This window comes from Chiloscyllium plagiosum, chromosome 31 (assembly GCF_004010195.1).
Source record: "Chiloscyllium plagiosum isolate BGI_BamShark_2017 chromosome 31, ASM401019v2, whole genome shotgun sequence".
Classification (NCBI taxonomy): domain Eukaryota; kingdom Metazoa; phylum Chordata; class Chondrichthyes; order Orectolobiformes; family Hemiscylliidae; genus Chiloscyllium; species Chiloscyllium plagiosum.
This window is the reverse complement of record NC_057740.1, coordinates 39,790,443-39,801,914: the sequence shown is the minus strand read 5'-3', so window position 1 is coordinate 39,801,914 and position 11,472 is coordinate 39,790,443. Positions and strand designations below refer to the sequence as shown.

Genomic DNA, 11,472 nt, shown 5'->3' with positions numbered 1-11,472 from the left:
TAAACCAAGTCACTGGGCTTATCTGAAGAGCTGGGCACTGGCAAACAAACAGAGATATAGAGAGAGAGAGAGAGAGAAACAGCGAGGGGGGCGGAAGAGAGAGACAGTGAAATGGATGTCTGTGATAAAATGGACCAATGTTAGTGACATCTGAAAGGATCTTGTCAATGATGTCACACAATGATGGCCCACTTTGCCCCAGATAGTGGGAGGTGTGGAGCAGTAGGAACGACAGCTACTCATCGATTTAAAAACAAGACCTAAATTGTTGACTAATTGGTTCACTAATGTCCTTAAGGGAAGGAAACTGCCATCCTTACTTGGTTTGGCCTACATGTGACTCCAGACCCACAGCAATGTGGGTAGACTAGATTAGATTCCTTACAGTATGGAAAAAGGCCATTTGGCCCAACAAGTCCACACCGAAGAACAATCCACCCAGACCCATTCCCCTACCCTACCGTACCCTTACCCCGACTAATGCACCTAACACCATGGGCAATTTAGCGTGGCCAATTCACCTGCCCTGCGCATCTTTGGATTGTGGGGAAAAAAACAGGAGCACCCAGAGGAAACCCACGTAGACATGGGAAGAATGTGCAAAACCCACACAGACAGTCGCCCAAGGCTGGAATCAAACCTGGGTCACTGGCGCTGTGAGGCAGCAGTGAGAACCACTGAAGTTTTGTGCCACTCGGCTGACTGTTAACTGCCCTCTGGGCAATTAGGGATGGGCAATAAATGCTGGACTAGCCAATGACTTCCTCATCCTGTGAATGAATTAAAACAAAATTGGACATTTACTCCAGAAAATAAAGAAAACTCATGGCTGTGAGGATTGGCACATGTCTCACACTCAACCAAAGGAATCAAATACTCCTTGGGATGGCTCCATATTGTGCTGGCATATGTCCTGCTCCTTCAACTCATTACAGGCAGGTACAGGCTAATGATCACCAACTATTACAGGGATGGTATGTGTCATAATATGTCACAGCATAATGTGTCACAGTATATGAGCTGATGCCAACTCTTCAGGATTGCCCTGGAGTCACCAGGAATAAGTGGACAATCTCCTGGACACTGCTGCAAGCAATACCTGGAAGCTTAATTACAGTAGCAACTAAAATAAACTTTAAAAACTCTCATTCATTAGTAATGAAAATTGGAATTGAAAAATAAAGGCTATTTAACGGGTGGGATGTTTGGTATTGAAAGACCATATGATTAAACCTCCAGGAATATGTCTGACTAGAGTTGGTAACACTTAAACAGCACCAGACCTCCGGACTGCTCCTGTTTCCTTTGGCATCTCATAATCTAACACTCTCTTCCAATCAGTGACACAGGTAACACGTGTGGGGAAAATGCTTGTTACTCCTTTGCACTGACTGGGAAATCACCTGTAAAAACTTCTGTTGGGCATAATCCTTCCTTCTGTACCCAAACTCCTTCACAATCAGAGTCATTGAATGAAATTAGACCATAAGACCATAAGACATAGGAGTGGAAGTAAGGCCATTCGGCCCATTGAGTCCTCTCCGCCATTCAATCATGGCTGATGGGCATTTCAACTCCACTTACCCGCATTCTCCCCGTAGCCCTTAATTCCTTGTGACATCAGGAATTTATCAATTTCTGCCTTAAAGACATTTAGCGTCCCAGCCTCCACTGCTCTCTGTGGCAATGAATTCCATGGGCCCACCACTCTCTGGCTGAAGAAATGTCTCCGCATTTCTGTTCTGAATTTACCCCCTCTAATTCTAAGGCTGTGTCCACGGGTCCTAGTCTCCTCGCCTAACGGAAACAATTTCCTAGGCCCATGTTCCATCATAATCAATCCATGCCTTGCTGCACCAACTGCTTCACTGCCTATTGCAATCAATACTTTATTACAATCGATCTCTGTCACATTCAAGGACTGATTGTACCCAATGCTGTGTTGCAACCTCTGCACTCTTCCCCTGCAGTCTGATTATCAGGAACAAAAATATATAGTTGCTATCTTCAACCCTCAATTACAGGAAACAAATCTGAGGGAAATTTCCTTCATTACGTTGACTTATGGCTTTCACTTTGTTTAATTTTCAAAATTGGGAATCCTAGTGAAGATTCTCCATGGTAGGGCACCAACAAGATTGAGAAGCATTTACGGTACTGAAACTGGCCATTTGGACCCACCAGTCTGTTCTGGTGTTTATGATCTATATGAACATCTCTTCGTGTAATCCTTCCCACGTTCTATTCCTTTCTCACTCGTGTTTCATCAAACTTTCATTGAAATGCTATCCACGTCAGCCTTTACTTGTGAGAGCAAGTTCCACATTCTCACCAGTCTCTGGGTAAAGAAGATTCTCACGAATTCCTTGTTCAGTTTATTAATGAATCGTATGCAGATCAAGACGAAGCAAACTAAGGACAGTAGCTTGATGAAAGCAAGCTCAGGACTTGAGAGTCTATAGACAGATGAGACAGACTGGGAGATGTGAAAGGGATCACTGTTTTGAAGAAGGAGTTTGATTCAGTGACTTTATGATGAATCTTTGTCTCATCAGTGAAGATGCAGGGGAAGGAAAGACTGGGAGATTTGGAGCTTAGGAGGAAAATGAAAGGAAGGCTTAGGGATCACTGATTGGAAAAGCAACAATGTAGGGAGGAAGAATTTGGATTTCAAACTGAGGGGGATTGGCTAGGGCAATAAACTTGTTCATGCACACTTTCCAAAGATGGGATAAGGTTCTAGAAGAGCTTTCCAACAGATAGACTCTGTCAATGGATCAATTTTATCAGGGAATGAGTACAGACAACCTCAAAGGACTGAGATGACATCAAATGTAGATTAAAGGACGTTGCAGATAAATAAGTGCACTCTTTTGGACTGGCTTCAAATATTAAAAATTGACACACAGTGCTGAGAGTTTGCAGCACATCTCAAATAACTTCCATTATAAATAAAATGCCAAAGTACTGAAATCTCCAAGAGCCCTGCAGCTTTCAACACTAATGGTTAACTTCTTGTTCAGTTTATTGCAATATCTGGTTTTCCTTGACCAACATCACCTCCAATTCAGAGCTGGACAATTCAGTGAAGTTACTAACATCCTACTTTTCTGAGATCAAAATATTTTCATCTATGTTTAACACTGTTTGGTGGAGCTGAAAATAGCTATAAGATGGGTTTGGTGTGGGGGATCATGGGATGGAAATCGAGGTCTGATTACTAAAGTTTTCTTACATTCTGCAAAAATTAATTGAAACCCTCACATCATTGGTAACAAACAGATGTTCCCTCTAACAAATACATGTTTGATGCTTATTTTAGCCAATGAGAATTTCTGAGGGTAAGCTTTACTGAATCATTACTCTCTCACCTCTACCACTGACACTGGCTCTTGATGAGGAACTGTTTCTTAATTACTGGGGAGCAGAGGGGAGGGGAAGGGAAGAGAGGGAAAAGATAGGGATAGGAGACAGAGGGAGAGAGACAGAGTGAGAGAGAGAGAGAAAGGAAAAGGGGAGGTGAGGGGCAAAGGGAGAGAGTAGAAAAGAAGGGAGTATAGGGGGACATGAGACGTGAAAGTAAAGGGGAGGTGAAGGGAATCGCTCTTAAATGTGTCTGATAAGCTGCCTTGCGTTTACACCCCAAACACAAAAAACATGTTAAAAAAAGGCATTGCGTCACTCATACAAATACATTCTGGTGACAAAATAGTAATACAGGCACGTTCTCTCCGAATGCACAGAGTGCACAGTTTGCCATGTACTTTCCCTTTAAGCCCACCCCACCCACCTTTAAACAGGTCTCACACAACAGAGAAAAAAGTGACACAAATCTATTCGCACTGCGAAAAACCTTCACTTTTAAAATATAAAACAGAACAATATTTAACAAAGGAACGGTCTCCCATTTGAAACCAGGGGCATTTTAACCCTTCAAGACCCAAATATTCAGGAGCATTGAGAACTTGTGATACATTCCCACTGCAATGCAGGAAAATCTGGGAAACTTTGAGTTGGGTCATTATGTTCTTTTTTAAAATTAGGATACCCACAGCTTACAGAAGTCCATTTCCAATAATAAATCCGTTTCCAATCTGTGATTAATAAAGTTGCTGTAGCCCTACCAAACCATAAGATTGCTCTCTAATTAGAGAGATGATGGGTGGTGGTTTAACCTGAGGGTCACCATGCCTCAGGTGAGGGGAGAGGATGAGAAGGAGAGTCCTTGATGGTAATCTCAGCTGGTGCAGGAATTGAACCCATGCTGTTGGCATCACCCTGTACTGCAAACCAGCTGTCCAGCCAACTGAGCTAACCTTAATATGTAAGAAATGGCAGAGTATGCCATATTTATATCTAACAAAAGGCCATTTTAATCCAAGCCACATGACCTGACAAGATCAGCTGTTTTCACACCCTACACAATTTGACTCTTGGTTGAAGTCAGTGAGGAACAATATCAAAACAGGTACAAAGCCCCAAAACCATGAGGATTCCCACCCTTGGTTCAAATGATCCCCACCTTCCCTTGTCGATATGGGACATGTCTGGCAGGTGAAGGACTGACATTGATTTGTGGGGATCCGTTCAATGGCCTCGATCTTCAATTGCATTTCCTCGTCTCCCCTCAACTCCTCCCGAAACAATCGGATTCTGTAGCACCGTTAGTCTTGCCCAGGTTAATGCTTTCCTTTAGTACAAAATGAGTCAATGTAAGGCAGGCAAAAATAATTTTCTGATCGTTGCTGGGCTGTGGGTGACTTAGGCCGAGGTGGGTACAGCAGATGCTGGAGATTAGAGTCAAGATCAGAGTGGTGCTGGAAAAGCACAGCAGGTCAGGCAGCATCCGAGGAGCAGAAAAATCGACATTTTGGGCAAAAGCCCTTCATCAGGAATGTGGGCGGCTTATACCACAATCCATTCTTTAGTGAAAAAAATGCATCCCTTCCAGCCCATGATTTCTGAATGCAATAATCCACATACTTGTAGCTGGGTCACTACGTTTTACCTCATAAACCTAAGGGCAAAGAAGGGAAGTTTTCAGTCTGGATTCTTGCTCCAGATTGTTATCCACTATCCATTGTATGTGTGTGTGGACAGAGATCAGGTGAGAAGTGAGAAGGCTGGAACAACTCATTCACCAAGGTTCCTGCAACAACACCTTACAAATCCCACAAACTTTTACCATCCAACAGGATAAGGGCAGCAAATGTAACGTCATATCCAAGTTTCCTCTGAACCACTCACCATCCTGACTTGGAAATGATTCAACATTCCTTCAGTCTCCCTGAGTCAAAATCCTGGAACTCCCTCCCTATGGCATTGTGGGTATACCTACAGCACGTGGACTGCAGTGGTTCAAGAAGGCAGCTCACCCCCACCTTCTCAAGGGGCAACTAGGGATGGGCAATAAATGCTGGCCCAGTCAGCGACACCCACATCCCATGAAAGAAGGAAAAAGAGGATTGGGAGGTCAAACAGCCTGCCATTACACATGTGAAGGGTGATCACTTTGGCTGTGCAAAGCAAGGTGCCTAGCATCCAGGCTAACCACACACACTCAGTGCTTGGCCTATCCTGTCCAGTCCGGGTCTCCCTCCCTCCTTCAGCCAGGGACTGAGCTCAGAACTTTTCATGGATCAAAAGGAAACAACTGGGAGGAAGGTGCAGGGCACAGATTTATCCCGACCTCCTGCAGAATCTAAAGAGGAAGGGCGGGAGAAGGAATAAAAAAAAAAATCCACGTGTGGACAGGAACAGAATTACAGAAACCTGAGTGAAGGCTTCAAACCAGCCTGGACTCTGGGGAGAGAGAAGTAGGGGAGGGTAAGGGGAGGAACAAAGCCATTTTCCTGCTCCTCTAGCACCCCCCCTCCCCACACAAGGTGATAAGTGGTTTTCAAAGGGTTAACAGATTCGACGTGAATTAATTCCTGGCCCCTGTGATTAAGAACGCAGGAATAACTGCAAAAGAAAAAATACAAAAGCAAGATCCAGGAGCTGCCTCCATCAGTTTTTCATTAAAGCGGCGCAACCATGGGGAGTCATCTCTGCCAGCCGTCCACAAGGCGCATTCGCTTGGCCCCGAGGTTGTCCTCGTCTCTGGCCGGAGGCCTGGTCAGCACAATGGGGCACTGGTAGCTCTTGGCGTAATCCTTGGGCTCTTCACAGGGGCTGTCCAGCCCACTGAGCCCCAAGCGTCCCTCGTGGTGCTGGAACATACCACTGGCGCCACCCCCGCCCCCTCCACCATCGCTGTGGGGGGAGGCGCGTTCCGATTTGATGCTGACTGCTTGAAAGGTGGGCAAGGCCAGGTTGGAGCTCTGGTTCAGGTGGGAGTTGCCAATAACCCTAGTAGAGGCAAGAGACAGAGAAAGAAACAACAGCAAAGAAAGATTAAGTTGTCGGTTACGTATATGTTAACTTCACACAATCATTTTGCTTCCATAATCATTAATACTATTTATCAGGGGAGGAGATTAATCTCAGAAGTTTTGATATTTCCTGTTGAGCCCTGACAACCTTTGGGGTAGAGGGTTTCAGATTTCCAGACCACAGGTGTGGGTCTGTTCTGCATGGATTCGGCTCTCATCACAAATAATGTTGTTCCTCTGTTCAAGGAAGGAAATAGGGACGTGGCAGCATTTATAGCCCATCTCCAAATGCCTCTGCATCAAATACCTAACTGAGCCAGTTCAGAACACAGTTAAGCATCAATTGCATGGTTCAGAGTCTGGAGTCACTTGTAGGCCAGGTCAGGTAAGGATGGCAGATTTCCTTCCCTGAAGGACATTAGTGACATTTTCACAGCAAGCAACAACAGTTGTAACTGAGGTGGTAGAGTCAGGCACGGTAGATTCATTTAAGATGAGTCTGGACAGATGCATGGTAGATGGGGAGCAGAGGGATACAGATGCTTAGGAATTGACCGACAGGTTTAGACAGTACGTTTGGATTGGCTCAGGCTTGGAGGGTCGAAGGGTCTGTTCCTGGGCTGTGAATTTTCTTTGTTCTTTGTTCTAAGCTACCTTTTAAATTCCAGCTATTTAATATAGAAATATTAAATTTACATTAATAACTATAATTCTTTATCAAATTCAAATATCACCTTCTACCATGGTGGGACTTGAACCCATGTCCTCAGAGGCTGAGATTCTGGATTACTAACAAAAACACAAATTCTGGAGAAAAGCATTCTGAAGGAGGGTTACCCGAGACTCTCCTTCTCTCTACACAGATGTTGCCAGACCTGCTGAGTTTCTCCAGCAATTTCTGTTTCAGGTTTCCCGCATCTGCAGTTATTTATCTTATTTCTGGATTACTAGTTGGGAGACATGAACACCACACCACTGCCTCCCCTTATGTTCAGGTCGACCCCCCGCATCTAACACCAAACATTACACTTTAAAAAGAGATCTCTGTAGCTTTTAGCTCTGTTCAAATGGCCAAACTATGAACCTTTTCTAGATATCGATGTAACTGTCCTCGTTATTTAAGCATGCAGCCTCAGCCACAACTTCATCTCCTGCTTAAAGCTGTTGTAAAGCACCTTTCTGCAAACACTCATCAATGAGGAGTTGGTACTATTAATGAGCGCGTCAAAAATGATCTGCTCTTCTTTCTACCAGACAGGCACCTTGATATTAATGCTTGATCACACATGACTTCGCAAAGTTTCACAGAAAGCAAAGCATAATTACTTTTATTAGATTGTCTGACTTTAGGTTACAACCTTAAAGCAGAGTTACTTAAAGTGGGAGTCAGTACCCTAAGTGGATGGTCATGAGTGAAATTCTGAGGGGGGGCTAATTCAGAGGCAGCAAGGTCTACCATAGAGGTCTGACTGAGTTACAACAGCCATGCTCCCACTGTAGCAGACCCCCACCCCCTCAGTTTTAACTTGGGTCATGACGATATTCAAGCCTGAGAATGGGGTCACATTGGGGTGTGGTTTGGCAAGTGCTGGGCTATAGGACCATGACTCTGCGGGTGTTACTGACACACCGCAGACTGTAGGTGGTGAAAGCGAATGGAGTGTGATTATCGGTGGATCAGGCACGTTCAATGCATGATCTTCAAGTTCAGCCTTACTGTGGTGCCACAGGCAGGAGATAAATGCAACAATGCTTTCACTCAAGTCCTTACAGCTTCACATTAAAAATCAAAGCAGCATTTGGCAGGTCTGGAACCGATAAGGTGTGTGATTATAGCTTCAGCTAGTGCTCAGGACTACTCTCCTGGCAATCTCACCTGAAAATCACAGGACAGACACAACTGGTGTTCTGTAACTATCCTACAATGCAACTGCTGAAGAAATTACTTCTTAAAGAACAAGTTAGTATGTGAGATAAATGAACAGGGCAAGTAGAAATGGGTAATTCAGGCTGGTCCAGACAATGAAGACCATATCCAGCAAATGAATGGAAAAAAAATTATTGGGAGTGGATGCTGTAGATTTCATGATGATATGTACAGCACGGTGGCTCAGTGGTTGGCACTGCTGCCTCACAGCACCAGGGACCCGGGTTCAATTCCACCCTCAGGCTCCCTCTGGGTGAAGTTTGCACATTCTCCCCGTGTCTGCGTGGGTTTCCTCCAGGTGTTCTGGTACCAGTACAAAGATGTGCAGGTTAGCTAAATTGCCCCATAGTGTCTAAGCTGGGTGTATTGATCATGTAAGGTGTAGGGTTATTGGTAAGGACAGTGGTCTGGGTGGGATACACTTTGGAGGGTTGGGATAGACTTGGTGGGCCAGATGGCCTGTTTCCACACTGTAGGGAATCTATGATTCTCTGGTATTCCATGTATTTGTGACAGCTTGTGGAGGTTGCTTATGAATAGACCTAGAATCTTGGAATTTTACAGTACAGAAGAAGGTCACTTGTCCCATCATGTCTGTACTGGCTCCTGAAACAGCTACCTAGCTAGTCTCATTCTTCAGTCTTATCTCTATAGCCCTTTAATTTATCGCTTTCAAATATATATCCAACTCTCTTTCGAGACCTCCAATGGAATCCTCAGCCACCCCTCTCCCAGGCAGCACATTCCAAATCCTAACAACTATCTGAGTAAAGACGTTTCTCCTCATCTCACTCCTAGCTCTATTGCTGACAATCTTGAAACTGTGACCCCTCATTAATGACATACCAACTGGTGGAAACAGAACATCCTTGTTTACTGCAAAAATAGTTTATAATTTTGAACATCGGAACAAGGTCACTTCTTAATCTTCACTGCTCCAAGGAGAATAAACCCAATTTCTCTAATCTTGCTTTTTATCTAAAATTCCTCATTCCTGGTATCATAGAGCATAGAACATAGAACAGTGCAGCGCAGAACAGGCCCTTCAGCCCTCGATGTTGCGCTGACCTGTGAACTATTCTCAGTTCGTCCCCCTACATCACCCCAAAATCATCCATGTGCTTATCTGAGGATTGTTTAAATCTCCCCAATGTGGCTGAGTTGACTACATTAGCGAGTAGGGCATTCCACGCCTTACCACTCACTGCGTATCATTCTGGTAAATATCCTTTGCACAGTTTCCAGGGTTTTAACATCTTAAGTAGGTGTCCAGAGTTGAACACAATCCCCCATTCTTTGTTTAGTTTGTGGGCTGCTGCAGAAACAGGCTCTTTGAAATATATTCTCAGACAGGCACCTGTCCACCTCAGGATCATAGATGTACACAGTGGTGCCTACTGTCAGTCAGGGTGATGTATGTCGGACTTACCCCAGGTGGGGGTGTGCTGAAGATTGAAGGTCAGCCTGGTGCGGATGGTGGTGTTGGTGTTGCCGCAGAGGCCAAATAGCAGTCTGGTCCTGATGGGCACCACCCGGTGAGTTATACGCAGAGACAGAGGCGTTGTCGTTAAGTGTGTAACCTGCAGGTTAACAGTGAACAAGGAAAAGTGTGACATTTAAATTAAACTAGAATGGACTTAAAGTTGGAGGAACTTACGAGTAAATGGAACGAATCTGAAAGAGCAGGTTAAAAAGGAACCTTTTGAAAAGGAAACTCTTGTTAAAGACAGACATGTACAGCAATGGAGAAAGGGAAAAGGGGTGGGACTCAATGGATGCCTCTGTCAAAGGGCTAGCACAGACATGAAGGGCTTAATCAACTTCTGCTGGATTATATAATTCTATTAATTGAGTCAGTGTCAGTCTGGATTCAGTAAGGGCCTTTCCTGGATCTGAGTGAGAATACCAAGGATTCAAGATCCATCAGACAGACAGTGATGCTGACGGTCCCAGTGCAGGTACAGAGGGAGTGCTGCACTGTCTGAGGTGTCAGCTTCCACATGACATGTTTAACTGAGACACCTTTTGCCCTTTCAGGTGGATGTAAAAGATCCGATGGCTAGGATCGAAAGGAAATTGAGCACTGAGATAGAGGACTAGCCCTGATCATAATGAATAGCAGAGCAGGCTCGTGGGGCTGAATGTTTTCTCCTAGTTTCTAAGATCAAGGAGCTCTTCTTGTCAATATTTATTGCTCAATAAGCACAAAAAAAACAGATGATCCAGTTACTATTTCACAGTGGAAGTTTGCTTTGCAAAAACTGGATAACGTGTCCTCAGATTATAATAGCGACCACATTGAAAAAATATTTCATTGGTTGTGAAACCGAGGGCTGTGAAAAGTATTGTATAAATGCAAGTCCTTTATTTTGGGGTCAGTGTTTGCACCTTTGTGTTTTTTCACTTCTCTATTTGATGATTCTTCCGCGATAGCATCAATTACATGACTGACCCCTTGATCAATATTGTAGTTTCCCTCCTCTTCTAGCCCCCTGTCTATCTCATCCATACTCCCTACAACCAGGAATGCTGAACTGTCAATCCTGCTCATCTTCATCCAAGTTTTGGGAAGTTAGGGAAATGATTGCTGGGCCACTTGCTGAGATATTTGTATCATTGATAGTCATAGGTGAGATGCCAGAAGACTGGAGGTTGGCTAATGTGATGCCACTGTTTAAGAAAGGTTGTAAGGACAATCCAGGGAACTATAGATCAGTGAGCTTGACGTTAGTGGAGGGCAAGTTGTTGGAGGGAATCCTGAGGGACAAGGACTGATTAGGGATAGTCAACATGGCTTCGTGCATGAGAAATCATGTCTCACAAACTTGATTTTTTTAAAAAAAGTAACAAAGAGTATTGATGAGGGCAGAATGGTGGACGTGATCTATGTGGACTTCAGTCTTTGACGAGTTTCCCCATGGGAGACTGGTTAGCAAGGTTAGATCGCATGGAATACAGGGAGAACTAGCCATTTGGATACAGAACTGGCTCAAAGGTAGAAGACAGAGGGTATTGGTGGAGGGTTGTTTTTCAGACTGGAGGCCTGTGACCAGTGGAGTGCCACAAGGATTAGTGCTGGGCCTGCTACTTTTCATCATTTATATAAATGATTTGGATGTGAGCATAAGAGGTATAGTTAGTAAGTTTGCAGATGACACCAAAATTGGAGGT

The 11,472-nt window shown here is 44.3% G+C and overlaps 1 protein-coding gene across 2 annotated transcripts in view; it reads right to left on the bottom strand.

Annotated features, from left to right (window-relative positions):
* Window positions 1–5,381: 5,381 nt before the first annotated feature.
* mef2b (myocyte enhancer factor 2b) overlaps window positions 5,382–11,472 on the bottom strand; it is a 63,990-nt gene continuing 57,899 nt past the window's right edge. For both annotated transcript variants that reach the window (XM_043721451.1, XM_043721452.1), the window contains 2 exons: window positions 9,731–9,881; window positions 5,382–6,351 (listed from right to left, as the gene is read on the bottom strand). In XM_043721451.1, the coding sequence (XP_043577386.1) occupies window positions 6,045–6,351; window positions 9,731–9,881 (458 nt within the window). In that variant the 3' untranslated portion in view covers window positions 5,382–6,044. The remainder of the gene's footprint in view (window positions 6,352–9,730; window positions 9,882–11,472) is intronic.